The sequence below is a fragment of the Malania oleifera genome, chromosome 13, assembly GCF_029873635.1.
Source record: "Malania oleifera isolate guangnan ecotype guangnan chromosome 13, ASM2987363v1, whole genome shotgun sequence".
Classification (NCBI taxonomy): domain Eukaryota; kingdom Viridiplantae; phylum Streptophyta; class Magnoliopsida; order Santalales; family Ximeniaceae; genus Malania; species Malania oleifera.
In genome coordinates, this window is record NC_080429.1 from 22,362,170 (window position 1) to 22,380,671 (window position 18,502).

Consider the following 18,502-nt stretch of genomic DNA (forward strand, 5'->3'; position numbering starts at 1 on the left):
CTTTTTTTATCAATCAGGAAGAGTCAAATATTTGACAACAGTTTTGTTGAGTCAACGTTTAACTGATGGCCTTCACAGAGGCCAAATTCTATCAAAATATATTTTCTATTCTCAGGCTGTCAAATGCATTTTCCTTGGCTTTCAATTTGTACCCGCACTAAAGGGCTATAAATGCTAGAATCATCATTTTTTGTCACCTTGTGTGTCAGCTTTTTGAAAAGTATAACTTTGATAACCTACCAAAGAAAACAAGCATTTCTCTCACTTCAGGTGATAATTTATTTGTATGCTAATGCCTGATGGTGCATTTCTTTGCTTCCAATAGCTCCAATTCTTTTATGTTTCTACAAATTCTTTTGATCCATTTGTCCTTGCTACCAAGCACCCACAGATACCAGTTAAATATATAGCTCCTTGTACCCTCATGCCAAACCCATTTATATTCAACACTGCATGAGATTTTCTTCTATTATCTTACAATGGTTTTGCAATAAAGGTACCTGTTTGCTTAGTTAATTTGCTATCATTCTATCATTTGGCACTTCTCATGCCACTTTAATTGGATTTTGTTCCAGTTCTTAAGCAGCACCTGATGACACAGTTGAAAAGCTAAGGACTAAACTTAGGGCTTGACTTGTGGAGCACAGATGGTTGGTGCCAATAAATTTGGCAGACTTTTCACCTGCAAATTGTCTGAAATGCTGCTTAAAATGAGTAAATATGGCCGCAGATTCAAGAAAGTACGATTTAAGTGAAGCACGTATGACCAACAACAAAAATGGTTTGGTGTCACAATAAATCATTGAGCATCCATTAAACAAATGCAGCCTTAAGGGGTTAACCATATAAAAACCATAGGCCCACAAAAGTGCAGAAGAGTAAAGATGGCTAAAGATTTTGTGAGGACATAATGCTAGGAAATTAAACCTTGAGCCGGAACTTTGTCAATGCTTTATGTACACCTTCATCAATAACTAACCAAAGCATTCTAACTATTGTATTTCTTTTCTTTGACATTCAACTAAAAACGGTTTCATCCCTAGAAAGATAATGAACAAGAGAAAAGAAGATATACCTAAAAGGGAAAAGATCACAAGCTTTAAATGGAGAGGAAAGAAGAAAATAGCCCCAATAACCTATGAACAAACAGGCTCCATATGAGACTTGCGATAGAGCAAACACAATCCCTTTCTCCTGCCAAAATTACCAAGTTACTGAAAATTGGCAACTGTCTATGATACGTGATCATCTGAATCATCAAAGCATAGCACCAGAAAATTTTGTGACAATATGAGACCTAAAGATTAATAATTTTACGTACAGGGAAAAATATGTACCATGTCAGTTTGCTTGACAATGAGAATATAGGTTGTGAAGCAACGGAACATTGTAGCTGCAGTCTCAACAAATAAACGGAGTTCAAGGAGAAGCAAATTCTGGGAAAGAATATAGAAGGGTTCTGCCAGTAACTCCAGTATACATGCAAAACCTGCCATATTAAACAATTTCACTAATCAAACTTTACAGAAGGAAATAACTTTAATATGGACTTGATCATTTATGCCAATTGAATCAGTACAACTAAACAAGAACTCAGGAAAACTTTACTTAGATGGAACTTTTTTATGAATGCCATTGCGTGCTGTCACAATTTGAACATCAACATATTACAAGAAAAAGATTTCAGAGGTTAGGTGGAAAATTTTCTAGACTAATCCTTCCGTTAATTGAAACGTTTTGAAAATCAAGCAGGAAAATGTTTAGACAAATCCTTTCATTTATAGAAGCAACATGCAAACCTATCATTTCTTAAAATCTTGTTATAGGATCATACCAGGTTCTCTTTCAAAAAATTGAGTATTAATATGAGTTTATTTTTCTTTTTTTCTTCTGTTTTTTTTTTTATAAACAATATGAAAAATAAATAAATATTAAGCAAGCAAGAGTAAAAATATAAAAATTTGGATAAGATAACCTTATGAAGAAAACAGGAAAAAAAAAAAAGCATATAACAAAAAGAAGAATAAAACAATTTTTGACACATCCTCTAATTCCAATAATTAACAAAGAAACCAATTAAATTATTCCTAAAAAGCATCAGAACCACAAAACAATGATTGATCCATGCATAACTTGGAACTGGATCTATGGTGTGACTTACGTAAAAAAGAAAAAAGGGAAATCCAATTTCCCATAATATTCACTATTTTTTGTGATTTATGAGCATAGACTGGGTGCTCCAAATCATGTCTTAAGCTGAAAGTTGATTGGATGCCAATCAATTTTATAATCGTATTATATTTTTTTTTTTTACCTCTGTCTATCTTCATAACATATTTATATTATCCAAAGATAATATTTTCAATTTTAATAATTCAACCAAAAGGTTACTCAGTTTTTGCATTTTGGCTTTTAGTTTTCATTTCTAGTTTTTTTTTTCCATAAGTTTCTACAGTGATACTCAACAGTCCCTGATAAAGAACCATCCATTGGCTTCCAATCAATTTTCAGGTTAGGACATGCTTTACTGGCCACTGACCACAGCAATGTGAAGATCCGCACCTGTAGCAGAAAACAGGGACAATTAGTGTGTTCTGCTCATGGAACTTGAACAGAAGTTTTAATAGGTGAGTGAATTGATTGAAATAAGAAGAGTGAGTTTTGGAGAGAATTTTTGAAGAGAAAAAGGTGAATTAATCCAATCAATTTTCAGGTCAGGACGTGTTTATTGGCCACTGCCAACTGCAATGTGAAGATCCACACCTGTAGCAGACAAGAAGGAAAATTGGTGTCTTTTGCTCATGGAACTTATGTAGTAGTTTTAATGGGTGAATTAAAATTGGAAGAGTGAGTTTTGAAGAGAAGCTTTGAAGAGAAATAGGTGAATTGGACAGATGGGTTAGCAATGGAAGGAAAGAAATAACTTACCTAGAAAGTTATTTATCTGATTTTCACCACTACAACTACTGCAACAAAACAACAAAGTTGGATGTAAGTCAAAGGTTGCAAAAGGGGTACAGGAACAGGAGGTGGAGAGGACAATTTGCAATGGTGGTTAATGGGGGGGAGCAGGGGCATGCTGTGGTTGTGGAAGGGGATGAAGATCTGTTCTGTGCTGCAGTGGCAGGAGGATGACAAAGATCCATGTTTATATTATGTTTTATTTGTTAGATGACAATCCACATGTAAGATAGTAAGGTTTAACTGAAACTAATTGTTCCAGCTACAACTTGTTAGTTTCCTTTTTGCTTCTCATTACTATATGGCATTTCAGAAAGAGCACAGGATGCAGGGACAGAGTGGCAACACAGTAACTGCATTACTGGCGTGTAATGCAACCATTCAGTCACAATGTACTGTTAATGTTAATGGTTGAAAAAATGCATTCGACACTAGAATATTTAGGAGACATATCAGGAAAAAAAAAATAACAAGTCACTTAAAGCAACAAAAACATAGCACTAATCATAAGCTAGCATAAATTATAGCTATAATACTCTTTTACAAGTGTATGCATAATCTAGATATAGACTATTCAACAGATATAGACTATTCAACAAAAATCATGAAGACAACTCTTCTCACAAGTTGCATTCAGATAGTCTTGCAACTCAACACTCATATGCAGTAAAAACAAAAAAGTAAAAAAAAAATATTGGCAGTTACAAAATTATGCACATCATAACCATATAACTCCAAACTGAGACTAACAACAAACACTCCTCATACACCACAACACTGCACCAATAATAAATAGTCTACACTCTCAAATGTATGTATATAGCTTACATATTTGTATCTTGTGCATGGATATACTTCGAATTAAAAAGCAATAAGTGAATATGCACAAACGATGGGTCACACTTGATATCAACACTCAATAAAGCATGATCAAATGGTTCAGGCCTACTTAATATTCCATCTCAAACTATGATTCATTACCTCATTTTCCCACTTTTTTGTGGTTGGGCAGAACAGCCTATTATCACAAAATGGTTCTTGGCTGACAATTTATAGGTCCAAATCATCATTAATGTGTTGAATGCCAAATTATAGCTCTCAAAGGAGCATGTCTACCAGCACATGTAGGTGCATTGTTTCCTCCCTATTTTATAAATTAATTTGTTGACCTCTCAAAACTTATAATGCTTTATCTTAATCCTAAGAGGTAACAACCCTAACCAAACTACAGTTTGACATCATCTGCTGAAATACAGTCAGCCTATTATCAATAATGCATTTCTATTATTTCTTTCTCTCAACATCTTTCTCCAAATAACCTCCTAGTCACTAGCTTCTCCCTATTTTCAATATATCCATCAACCCCATAAATTTTAAAATTGCAATGTTTTTTGGTAACCTATGTAATTGTTGTTATGTTCCTTTAAAATTCCATAAATTAAGAAGTAATCCTACTTCTTAAGGTCTGAATGCCATGTTCAAGACATCCTTGAAAAACACTTAGCATAGAAACAGCCACAAATAAAAACAAGGATAGATGACAATTATAGAAATAGAAAAGTTTTTCAGTTTTATGGTCATAAAAAAGGTTACATGTGAAAATCCGTCAAAATGCAAAAGCCTATTGCAACAACACAATAACTCAAGGTTGTAAGCAGAAATAGTGAATGACCATTTATCAGAATAGCTTGTGCATATGGATTAGAATAACTTAGTGCTTTCCACCAGAATAAAATAACACAAGTCGCAAATCCAACTAATATTCCAAGTGGGAGGGTCATCCAGGCTATTTTCAATAGCTTTGCTGCATTTTCTCTCATTAAAGCCCCATCACTGCACCATGAGAACAACGCATTACATGAGACACACAAAATAAATTCCAGGAAACTAGAAAATTCTAGTAAAAACAAAACAAAGAAAAAAAAATCAGTGTATTCATGGTTATAATGTATTGCAACTGATTTTTTCCAATTAAGAAAAAGAGAGAGAGAGAGAGAGAGAGAGAGAGAGAGAGAGATGTATTAGATAGAGTAAGCAGAAGTTAAAACAAAGTGGGGACAAGAAGTCCTCCAAAAAATAAATAATAAATAATAATAAATGGGTTGCAACTTATTATGAATTTCATATACACAGCTATGGTATTGAAGTATTAGCAAATATCTATTACAGTGCAAGTTTCTAGAACCATTTCCAGATTTACTCATCCTTAATAAAGATACAGTCCAAAAGAAGCAATTTATCACAGTTTTCAGGTCATCGAAGAATGTGAATCCTCAATTATTGATAAATACATACAAAGAAGAGACCATCTATTGGAAATTGAAATCCATTCCAATAAAATTTAACTGCCCAGACAGATGGGTATGCCATTACAGGAAAAGGAAAGCAAACAAAACAATTGCAGATTTAATATGCAACTGATCAAATGAAATATGGAACCTTATTAACAAATAAAACTTTATAGGTAGAAGATGCCAAATTAATTAATTTTCATTCTAAATATATAACACATCCCCATCTCCGGGAAAGTTTCCTTGTCCAGAGTGTAAAATGCTCAAAATCATGTAAGCTTGCAGAAGCTAATGTGACAAATTTAGTGGAAGCAGACCCACACTAACATGGTTCAGAGCTCATACATTCTTCAAATTGGAGCAACTAATATTGAAGCATGTGAATTTGTCTTCCTTCAAATGCATGATATACTCAGGGAAGAAGTTTGTATTGAATATTTGTACATATTTATAGAGATATCGTGTTACTATCCATTATGCTACTGTAATTCAAAACTTTATACTGTTTTGTCAACTGCATTGAATCGTATTTTTCTTATTATTGTCATTTATTTACTACACATTATAACAACTTTTATATAGACTAAAAATAGAGGAGGTCAAAAATCTCAATTACAAAGGAAGATAAATTGATTTCGTAATCAAAAAATGACGTCTAAACTTGGAGCTGAAGATAAAGCTTTCAAACCATGACTTAGAGACCTAAGTATAACTGAAAAATTCTCCAAAAAATTTCGTACTTACAAGTCCAGATCAGTTGAAATTCAAAAATTCAGATGAAGCAAGTTTCAATAAAGTAGTAATTCTTTATAAGAGCAAGTGAAGAACTAGAGCAGGTAATAATGAATATAACAGCTTAGAGATACACATATAAGTTGCAATAAAGCAAGGAAGGAAGCACCATCTAATGTCTGCTCGCATGAGTGCTCGCCGAAATCCTTCTCGACTAAGAAACAGAACACAAGTGATAAATAGATGAAAGTGTATTGCATAAAGCTGCCATTGAGAGAGGAAATAGAAGTGAGAATCCACTTGAAGCACCAAAATCAAGAAAGAACCAGAGATTTTTTTTTTTGGGGGGGGGGGGGGGGGAGAGGGGGAGGTAATGAATATTTTTAAAAAATTAACAATTATTGCAAGAGAATTCATCAGGGCTTCATCCAGTCACTTCAAAATGGTAAGAAAAGACAATGAATTAAATTTAGACTCCAATATTCGTTTTCTTTCTTTTTATAGTAATTCTTCATTTTTCGGAAACTTGATAAAATGAAGGGAAATTTTTTTTTTCCCAATAGTACCTATTTGGCTTTTTACGTTCTTGTCACTTGCCCCTTTTTGGCAGTCAAAACAGCACAAAACGTAATTTTTATTTTCTATTTTTTCCCCCAATTTTCTGAACATTCAAACAAAGCACAAAATAATGCAACAACAACAACAAAACCAAGCCTTGGTCCCACTAAGTGGGGTCGGCTATATGAATCATTTTCCGTCAATTTATGCGATCATGGACCATTTCTTTTGATAGATTCAAGGATATTCAATCCTTACTCACTATCTCCTTCCAAGTTATTCCCCTTTTACTACCCCCCATAGTAATTAAGTCACTCTTTCTCACAGGTGCACTATGTGGCCTACGTTGCAAGTATCTATACCATCTGAGTCGTCCCTCACTTATCTTATCTTCTATAGGAGCTACACCTAACTTACCATGAATATGTTCATTCCTTAATTTATCTTTCAATATTATACCAGTCATCCATCTAAGCATTCTCATCTCGACAACTTTTACTTTTTGGATATTATGTTTTTTGGTCGCCCAACATTCCGATCTATATAGCATAGCTGGACTTATAGTTGTCCTATAAAACTTCCCTTTCAATTTTAAGGGTATTCTACGATCACAGAGCACACTTGAAGCACTTCTCCATTTTACCCAACTTGCTTTAACTCTATGCATTACATCATCTTCAATTTCTCCTTCATCTTACATAATAGATCCAAGGTATCAAAATCTACAAGTGCTATTTATTTCTTCATCATCAAGTTTAACTTTGTCTCCAATATTCCTCCTATCATTACTAAAATTACATTTCATATATTCTGTCTTATTTCTACTTATCCTAAAGCCTTTAGATTCCAAGGTTTCTCTCCATAATTCTAGCTCAGCCTCTACTCCGTCCCTAATTTCGTCAATTAATACAATATCATCTACAAACAACATATACCATGGAACCTCCTTTTGAATGCTCCTAGTCAATTGGTCCATCACTAAAGCAAAAAGATAACGACTCAAAGCAAATCCTTGATGTACACCTATGGTAATTGGAAATTCTCTAATTTCTCCATCTATAGTCCTTACACTAGTTATTACTCCATCGTACATATCCTTAATGACATCTGTATACCTACTACATACACCCTTTTATTCTAAAACCCACCTTAGAACTTCCTTAAGTATCCTATCATATGCTTTCTGAAGGTAAATAAATATCATATACAAGTCTTTCTTCTTTTCCCTAAATTTTTCCAAAAAATTTTTTAAAAGATAAATAGCTTCTGTGATAGATCTCCCAAGCATAAAACCAAATTGATTTTCTGATATCTTCGTTTCTAACCTTAATCTTTGTTCAACTACCATTTCCCATAGCTTCATTGTACGACTCATAAGTTCAATTCCACGATAATTATTACAATTTTGAATATCTCCTTTATTTTTGTATATAAGCATTAAAGTGTTTTTTCTCCATTCATCTGACATTTTCTTAGTTTTTACAATTGTATTAAATAAATTAGTTAACCATATAATTCCGTTATCACCCAAGCATATCCAAACTTCAATTGGGATGTTATCTGGTCCTATAGCTTTCTCATTTTTCATTTTTTTAGTACAAACTTAACTTCGTTAACTCTAATTTTGAGAATAAATCTTATATTTTTAGTCTTTTCCTCATTTGACAATTCTAAGTTTAAGCTTTCTATTTGGTTTTCATTAAACAACTTACTAAAATAATTTCGCCATCTTTCTTTAATGTCTTCGTCTTTAACGAAGACAATATCATCCTCACTCTTTATATATTTTATATTTCCTAAGTCCTTGCTCTTTAGCAAGTTTAAATATATCTCTTTCCCTTTTTTTTGTACCTAATCTATCATGCAAACTATTAAATGATCTATATTTAGCTTCACTGATGGCCTTTTTTGCATTTTTTCTTACCTCCTTATATTTTTCAAAGTTATCTCTGTTTCTACATTTTTAGCATGTTTTATACCAAATTCTTTTTGTTTTTATAATTTTTTGTACACCTTTATCCCACCACCAACTCTCTTTGCTATTCGAGGATCTTTCCCTTGATTCAAGTAAAATCTCTTTTGCTATCTTTTTAATAAAGCTAGCTAATCTATTCCAAAGAGTATTTGTATCTGTCCCATCCTCTATGGTCCAATCCCCATCTTTGATCATTTTATCTTTAAATTTTATTATATTTTCTCCTTTTAGGTTCCAACATCTAGTTCTCTTATACTAGTTTATTTTATCTTTTTTCTTCCATTTTTTAATACATATACCTAACACCAAGACTCTATGTTGTGTGGTTAGACTTTCACCTGAAATAACTTTACAATCCTTGCATAATAAATGATCTACCCTCCTAGTTAAAAAAATCTATTTGACTTCTATTTTGTCCACTTTTAAAGGTTATTAAGTGTTTTCTCTCTTCTTAAAGTAAGTATTCACTATACTAAAATCATATGACATAGCAAAGTTTAAGATCATCTCCCCAAACTCATTTTTGTCTCCATATCCATATCCTCTATGTATCTTCTCATAATTTTATTATCTCTTCCAACGTGTTCATTCAGATCTCCTCCTATAAATATTTTCTTAGTCCCTAGTATGTCTTGTTATAATATTATCCATATCTTCCCAAAATTGTTATGCCTTGTTATAATATTATCCATATCTTCCCAAAATTGTCTTTTAAGATTTTCTGCTAAGCCGACTTGAAGAGCATTAGCACTAATGATATTTATTATCTCTTCTACCAACTCATCAAATTTGCATTCCCATGAACATTCAACATCAGCTTTTTTTTACTAGTTTTCAGGGCTCCAAATCTTTAAAACTATAAATTTAAGAACAGGCAAACAAAAATCAGCATTGATCTAAATTATAAACAACCATACGATTAAGAAAAGAAAAACTGTTACCGCATAGTCGTTCTCAGTAATGTGCCTCACCATCCACAGATTGAATATAAATGGGATTCCCCTTGACAAGAACTGCGTTGCTGAGTTCCCACATAGAGGGGGAAAAAAAGGAATAAAGAGGGGGAGTTTCAGAGAGAGGTAAAGAGACCGTGAGCGTGGATTCACGAAAGAAGAATTGAAACAAAAATGGAAAATAATTACCCAATAAGTACTTGAAAGTGCGAGAGAGATTTGCAGGGCCGCCATCCCCAGAAGAAACCTTCGACATGTAGAATCAAATGTTTCTTTCCAAGTCACAATTGTGGGTTTTTCGTGCGCGCCTTTTTTAGGTTTCCCGTACGGACTTGGTGGCGAGCAGTAGAGGAGAGAAATTTCTAAAACGACGTCGTTTTACACCGGGTCAGTAGTAGGATCATACATTTATCCCTTTTTTTTTTTGTTATTTGTGATTATGCCAGGATCATTGGGTGCCAACCCCCTCCTTCGGACTAATCTCACGCCTACGCTAACGGTGCCCTCCACCTGTGTAGGATATAAATCACAACTATGCACTCAGCTGACAGGGTTCAAACTTGGGCTTATACCATCAAGCGACCCACCTCAGTCTCGTCCTTACCGCCGAAGCTTATGCCCAGGTGCATCATATCCATTTATCCTTGTTTGGAACATTCTTACATCACATCAGTATTATTTAGTTTATACTTAAATAAATACTTGTTTACAAAATATTTTTAAAAAAAATTAAAGTATTTATTGAAAAGATTTTTTTAATAAGTAATCTGTAACTGTTTTTAAAATAAGTACTATCTAAAAAAAATTAGAAGTGGTTCCATTTGATTTCCATTGTCCCTCGGTATATTAATAAAGTTTACATTCTACAATAAATAATAAATAAATATTATTTTAAACATAATGAGTTAACATGTATATTCACTACTCTCGTTCAATCACTTATCCAGTTATTTTACAAAAACTTTAAGAAGTTTTAGAATTTTATGTTTTTTCATTTCCCAAACTATTAGTTAGAGATTAAATTCACAAAAGATAAGGCTATATTCAAGTTCAGGGTATCAAAAATAATAAAGAATTTTATGATTTGTTTAGTTTTGAAAAAAAAATATTTATAATTTTTTAAGAATTAGAAATTTGTTTATTTATTTTTTAGCTTTTTGATCGATATAAAAAAAAATGTAGAAAAGAAAGAGTTTATTTAAATGTGTAAAATAAAATTTTTAATTCTAAAATATTATAAAAAATCAACTTGCTTTTCAAATTATAAAAATTACATAAGATAGTATTTGAGATCATGAATTTTCAAACTTAAATTTAAATTTTTATGAATTTGGAAGAAAATGAATATATTCCAAATAAATTAACGTTCAAAAGGGTAAGCATCATAAATAGTATGATAAATTTGAAAGCAGTTCTTCTCAGATTTCAAGGATGACTAACGAGTTCTTGCGAACCTGCTATTACTTTGGAATCAAACACGAATATCTGATCCAAAAACCTTGGAGCAATCTTGAGAAAAAGAAATTTAAAGCAACAATTTTTCTGATGCACAAGATCAGTCAAGGCCGCAAGTGCAGAGCATACTTATAAAAGTAAAGAATTGAATAATTTTAAGTAACACAAACTTTATTAATTATTGTTAAGAAGGACTTACAGAAAGAGAGGGATGGGAGAAGGGAGAAGTTGAGTGGAGCTCGAAGACTCAGGCTTTCTCTAAGAGAAATTAAACCCTCAACTTGGTGCGAGGAACAACCTAGACTGAACCCCTTATTTATAGAAAGACAGGCTAGGACTTCACACAATTTGGAATCCGGAGAAATGAGTGCGGGTGCTCATTGGGCCCCATCGACCACTCAAAAGTCACGCGGAAACCTTACAGACTGTCGAGCCGACACAAGACGACGAAAATTTTAAATAAAGGTGACAGCACATAGACGGCTGCATTTGTGTGGGAGACCCACCACCTTTAAATAAAATATCGTAAAATAATTACAACCCTGGCCGAAAGGTGGACAGGTGTAAAAACACTCCTCACTCATAATTTACAATAGTAAAATGGCAGACTGTTCTGCCACGCAAGCCAAGACGATAACTGATTTGATAAACATCTCAAGAAAGGTGACAGGATGGCCTGTCCTTCAAAAATCTTGATAATTATTTGGAACAGTCTTCATCTGGATCGTTCATGAACTTGTACCAAGATTCAATGTCGGATCCAAGCAAATTGAAGTTTCGAGCCTGAGGTGAGTCAGGTTCGGATCCGGACTCGTCAGATGCAAGCTGGGCAATAATTTTGAGTAACTTTGCTTTTGCTGAAGACTTTGACTTTCTTGAAGAAAGTGATACTGTTGACATAGTATCGTCTTCTTCATCAATGATAATCTTCTTTTTCTGACTTTGAGTAACTGGTTCTGGGCTTGAAGATTTTGAAAGCCAGGCGCGAACCTTTCCTTCTGGCATAATAAATTTGTCCCACCAACGAATTTTAAAAATTCTTCGTAAAGTTCTTGAATGCCCGAATGAACTATCTTCTGGAGAGACAATAACATAGTCCCAGCAAAAGATCCAAGTGATCATGAATAATGAGCAGAAGAACATGAGGCTGGCAGCTTCTTCACAGCGACCCTTTGAATAGTCAAGAGGAAGCTTAAAATTTTTTCTGAATAAATCAAAATCATTTTTAATTTCTTTTGGGAAAATACCAGCTTCGGCACCAAAATAAGAGAACCAGGTTAAAAACCATTTTGGGAAGGTTTTGATAATTTTTTGATCAAAATGCACAAACCAAGAGTGAGTAAAATTTCTGATATAAAAAACATAGTACCAGGCATTTTGATAATCTCGATAGTCATAAGTTTGAGGAATAAAGACTCCTTTAAATTCTTTTGACGCTCGAGGATATTGTGCCCAAACTCCTGGAGTAATGACCTTCAAAATTTTGATTTTTGAAAAATTTATTTTTTGAGGTTCTTGAAGATCATAAGTATGATCAATGATAACAGAGTTGGTTTCAATAAGGATTAATTCGTAAAATCTTCTGTCTTTGATAATATCAGGAGTGTCAAAATGACATCCTCTGAAGAAACATTTTTTGATAACTTCAAAAGGTTGGACGGCATCCCACTCAGGTTCAACCGGAAATAAATCTTCATAAATATTTTTGGTAAAATATCTTTTTGGAGGACCTTTTGATGAAGTGGATGATCGGGAAGTAGCTTTTCCCTCAATAACATCTTTGAAGCTTGGGTTTGAAGGTTTTGGGAGACTCTCCAGTGGGGAGAATCTATTTGTTAAAGCAATGTCTAAGGCTTTTGAAGAAGAGGCTTTTGAATAAAAGTCACTAGCAACTTGCCTTCTTGCCATAATTACCATGTAAAAATTCTCTTGTTAAAAAATCTGGAATTGAATTTGCATTTCCTTTAATAAAATCAATTTTGAAGTCAAAAACTGAGAGGATGGCTTGCCATCTTGCAAAAATTTGTTTTGAAACAAGATTTTTAACATCTTTTTCAATAATATTTTTTGCACTGGCACAATCAATTCGTAGTAAAAATTCTTTATTGATAAGATCATCTTGAAACTTTTGAATACATAAAACAATTGAGAGCATTTCCTTTTTAATTGTGGAGTAATTGACTTGAGGACCTGACCAGGTTCCTGAATGAAATCTCACCAAAGTTTCTTTTGAATTAATTCTTTGCTTAAGTATACCTCCAAATCCTTCGTTAGAGGCATCTGTCTCTACGATCATAAATGCTTCTGGGTCTGGAAGACTAAGACATGGTAAATTTTTGACAAGAGTTTTGACTTTAATAACAATTTGAGTACATTCTTCATTCCAATTTGGGGGGTTTTTCTTGAGTCTTTTAAATAAAGGTTTAATTAGAATTCTAAGATTTGGAATAAAGTCTGAAACGTAATTGAGACATCCTAAAAATCTTTGTAATTGATTTTTATTAGAAATTTCATTTGGAAATCTTTCAGCAAATTCCAATGATCTTTGAATAGGAGTAATTTTATTTTGGTAAATTTGATGTCCAAGGAACCTAATATTGGTTTGGAATAATTTAATCTTTGGTTTAGAGACAACTAAACCATTTTTCTTAACAATATTATAAAATATGTTAAGATGTTTGAAGTGTTGACTAATTGACTCTGAGTATACAAGGACGTCGTCAATGTATACAATAGTAAAATTTGTATATTTGTTAAAAATTTCATTCATAATATTTTGGAATTCTGAAGGAGCATTTTTAAGATCGAATGGCATTACATTCCATTCGTAGTGTCCGAATGGTACTGTGAATGCAGTCTTATACTTGTCTTCTTCAGCAATTTGTATTTGCCAAAATCCCGATTTCATGTCAAACTTTGAATAAATAATAGCAGTATTAAGTCTGTTGAGTAAATCTCTTTTATTAGGTATAGGATACCTAATCCATTGTAAGGCTTTGTTTAAGGGTTTGTAATTGATAACAAGTCTTGGAGCACCCCTCTCTATTTCAACTTGATTCTGAACATAGAAGGCTGCGCAACTCCAAGGAGATTTACTTCTTCTAATAAGTTTTTTGTTAAGTAATTCTTGTATTTCTTTCTTACAATACTCAAGTAATTCTTTATTCATTTGAATTGGTCTAGCTTTTGTAGGTATTTTATCGTCATTAAATTCTTTTGTATAAGGTAATTTGACAGAATGATTTTTTCTATTCCAAAAGGCATTTGGTAAATCTGAAAAAACTTCTTTTTCAAGTTTTTCTTGTAATAAACTTATTTGCCTTTTGACCTCTGGGGCTTGAATTTGTTCTTCAATATTTTTATGATAAATTTCTCTAGATAATGATTTAATATGTTTTTGTTTATTTTGAATAAGATTAATTTTACTTGTTCCTAAGTCTTTGAGAGTATTGATTTCTTTTTCATGCATTTTATCAATAAATTCAAACGTAATTTCTTAATTACAAATGGAAGTAAAAATTCCCTTTTCATTAACCGTAAAAGGATAAATCATTGTGAAGAAAGGGGTTCCAAGAATAATTTCTTGTTGCATATTTTTAACAAGTACAAAGGTAGTTTTGAGACAAATGTTATCTCTACAAATATGAGCATTAGAAATTTTGTATTGTATTTTGAGCGTAGGGTTTGTTGCACTGAATAATTGAACTTTTGTTTTTTCAAAATAACAAGTAGGAATAAGACCTTCTTGAATGCAGTTAAGATCTGCACCTGTGTCAAGTAGGGCACAACCTTTAAGAATAAAATCTTTGTTAATTACAATTTTAACGTTAGAATACCACTTGTGAATGTTAACCTTTGATAAATAATTAAGAAATCCTTGATTAATTTGAAAATCATCTTCATCTTCTAAAATGATCTTCTCTTTTCCTTTATTGTTAATTTTTTCAAGTTTTGAATTTAAAATAAACATTTCTTGTTTAAATTCTTCACCTTGTTCCTTTAGCTTTTTAATTTCTTCTTTAGTTTGATTTACCTCTCTTTGTAAATCTTGTATGGTTAAATTTTCTTTTGGTAATTCTTTAGTTTTAAATTTGTTAATTATTTCTTCTAAATTATAACCTTCACTAATTTTGGGAAGTTTATCTTTTTCTAAATTTCTTTTTAATTTTTGTGAGTATTTATTCTTAATTTCTGGTTCTTGAATATGTTCAATCATTTCTAGAATAATTTCATTTGTTTTTGAAATAACATTAACATATTTTGAACATCTATTACATGAACAAAATCCTAAATCTTCTTGACAAGATTCTTCTGAAGAAGTGTTAGATGATAATTCAGAACTTGAATTTATTTCATTAATAAATTCTTTTTCAGATGAGCTTGAATAAGTGGTTTCTGAATCTTCTGAACTACTATTGATAATTAGATTTAGCATTTGTCTTTTTAATTTCGTTCCTATGTTAAGTTCTTTTATTTCTTGCTTAACTCAGCAGTCTCTTGCATAATGTCCCTTTTTACCACATTTGAAGCATGTTTTTTGATTCTTAAATTTTTTAGGTTTATCCTTCTTTTGAACTTTTGCATTTTCTTCAGTTCTCTTCTTTTTCTTTTTATAATATTTTTTGTCGTAATTCTTGTAATATTTTGTTGAAGGTTTATATTTCTTTTTTAAATGTTTTCTTGAAGGTGCTTGAATCTTTTCGTACCCATATTGGGCACAAAAATCTCCTAGTTCGCCTTTGTTCCTTTTGAATTCAGATTTCATCTGAGATTGTATTTTAAGTTCATTACATAACTTAAGACCTTCATGATTAATTGTGTAAACAATTTGGCCATAAGTGATTGATTCATAATTTGTACCTAATGTTTCTTTAACACGATCCCTAACTCTTTGAGCAAAAAGCTTTGGTAACCCACTTATAAATTTTTCTTTCCAAAAACCAGATCTCCCGTCTGGTCTCCCCATGACTTTAGCAATAAATGTATCTTTGTACCATTGAAAGTCTGATAATTTTGGACAAGTAAGGTTAAGAAGAATAACACTATTCTTCTCATGTTGACTACTTTGTTCTCCTATGAATTGTCTAAAGATTGACCAAATTAAAGCTGCAACGGCATCACTTTCTTGTGTAGCGATTCCGTTTTCTTCTTTAACTTTCTTTGATTCGTAAATTTGTCTTTTTTCAAAAGGAGTAAGATAGTGATCCCACCATTCTTTAAGTGTTCCGGTGAATCCATGAGTAAGAAGAGAAACAATCTGTTCCTCTGAAGCTTTATGTGAATGTAGTTTGTAGGCAGTTGCTGCCATGGCCATTTGATGTAAAAATGAATGAAGTTGATGTTCAGTAAGACCATTAATTCTCCATTCATGAATTTCATTTCCTTGAAAATTTCTTTGAGGAAGTAAGTCATTTGATTCTTCTGATAAAAGACTTGGTGGTGTAGGCTTTTTATAATAGGTTCTTTGACTTTGACTTCTTCAATCTTTTATTTTATTTAAGTCAAAGGTTTCTTCCGTAAAATTTGACTCTAAAGCATTAATGGCATCTTCTTTGGTTATTGTATTAATTTTTAGGTTTGAAGTTTGGCTAACTAATTCGTCAATTCTTTTAATAAGCAATTCGTTTTGTTTGTCAAAGTTAAAATTCTTAAGATTATGATCAAGTATGTTAAATTCAATTGGTTCTTCTATTTTTTCTTTTGATTTACTTGATTCTCCTTTTTCGTAAGTACTGCAAGTTTTTATCTCAGTAAGGTTCTCTAACTGTTCTTCAATTCTTGTTGTTTGAGAAGCTATTGATCTAAGCATCTGATTTGTATAATTATTTTGACTAATTATTTGATCAGTTTCTCCTTTACCTTTTGATTCTTTGTAAGGTGATGCTAAGATTTCGTTTCCTTTATAATTAAATTTGATTGAGTTTTCCGGTGGATGAACAGCTTTGACAAAGTAATTATCAGTAGTTTTCCAATTTTTTATTGGGTTTTGAATAACATTAATTGTCTGTCTTTCTTTGACAAATTTGAAGAAAGAGATTTCTTCTTTTATTTGATTCATCCTTTTAAACCATTCTTCTCTAATTTGTTCTCTTTCTTCTTTATTATATCTTTTAAGGAATAATTTTCTATTTTTTGCATTAAGTTCATGATTGTAATCTTTCTCAATTTTTCCCATATTTGGAATAAATTCTTTTTTATTAATAACCATAACATTTTTTCTTTCTTCGTAAAGATTTTCTCTTTGCTCTTCTGTTAAAATTTGTGATACTGTTGGAGAATTTAACTCAGGAATTTTTTGATAATAACCTTGAGGTATTTCTGGTCCAAAGTCAACTCCTTTAAGTTTAAAGTTTGTTTGACTTGGTTCAACGTAAGTATAAAGACTTGAAATACTTTTTCTTCCTAAATCAATTGGTTGTCTAGAAGTTTGTCCTAAACTCTGACTTCTTGTGAATAAGGGTTGAAAGTTAATTTTTACATTACCTTCATTATCTTGAATAATTTTTGTGGCAACTGTTTTTTGTATTTCTGGAGTAATTTGGTAATCTGTTTCGTTTAAATTTGTAAATTCCCATTCTCCCCCAACCTGAATCTCATTCCATAGAAGTTTCTTGGGATGAGAGGCAAAGGGTTTTCTATTATAATTGGCTTGTAACATAAGAGTTTTTCCTTTTTCACTTGTTTGAAGTGAGTTTGGTAATATTGTTGAAGTTGTTGCTTTGTAATAAATTTGATAAATAAGTTCAAGATTTGAACTTCTTGAATCCATATTATATCCTTTAGTTTGAATGTCTAATGTTAATAATTTGTATAATGATTCATCATTAAGATTTGCCCTAATATTTGGATAACATTCAAATAAATTGGACCTTCAGCAATATTTGATTCTAACATCCCTAAAAGGGAGTCATTAAATTCATGATGCCTGGCATCTCGAAGGATAACACAAACTGGTTTGTTAAGTCCTGCTCTGATTAAAAGAAATAGTCCTACTTGGACCATTCCAATATGAAGTCTATCATATTTTGACCTAAGAGATTCTAAATCTTCAAGACTGAAAAGTCTCTTTTGTTGTCTTGCTTCACAAGTTGTTAATGAAATGGATTTGTTAATTATTTTAACAAAATATTCTTCTTCTTTCTCAAGGGATCCTTTATGTTTGATAATTTGGATTTCATGTTTAGTCATTTTCCAAATTTTATTTGAATCTTGACTTGGTAGGCTTTTACCATTCCAATTTGATAAACGTCTTTCAATTTTGCCAAGTGATATTTGTAATTCCTTTTTATCAGTTCTTTTGCTTGTCTCAATTCGTTCATTCTTATCTTCTTTCAAGAATTTTATTTAAATGTGTAAAATAAAATTTTTAATTCTAAAATATTATAAAAAATCAACTTGCTTTTCAAATTATAAAAATTACATAAGATAGTATTTGAGATCATGAATTTTCAAACTTAAATTTAAATTTTTATGAATTTGGAAGAAAATGAATATATTCCAGATAAATTAACGTTCAAAAGGGTAAGAAATATAGAAAACAATAAAAAATGCTTTCTAACTTTTTAAATATAAAACTG

At 31.7% G+C, this 18,502-nt stretch overlaps 1 protein-coding gene across 1 annotated transcript in view; it reads right to left on the reverse strand.

The window, feature by feature from the left end:
• The window catches only part of LOC131146589 (uncharacterized), a 39,652-nt gene extending 29,642 nt beyond the window's left edge, over positions 1-10,010 (reverse strand). Inside the window, exons 1-6 of the mRNA XM_058096266.1 lie at positions 9,660-10,010; positions 9,459-9,538; positions 6,154-6,248; positions 4,634-4,794; positions 1,338-1,489; positions 1,076-1,194 (exon numbers count right to left, since the gene is read on the reverse strand). Coding sequence (XP_057952249.1) covers positions 1,076-1,194; positions 1,338-1,489; positions 4,634-4,794; positions 6,154-6,248; positions 9,459-9,538; positions 9,660-9,726 — 674 coding nt within the window. The 5' untranslated portion in view covers positions 9,727-10,010. The remainder of the gene's footprint in view (positions 1-1,075; positions 1,195-1,337; positions 1,490-4,633; positions 4,795-6,153; positions 6,249-9,458; positions 9,539-9,659) is intronic.
• Positions 10,011-18,502: the final 8,492 nt, after the last annotated feature.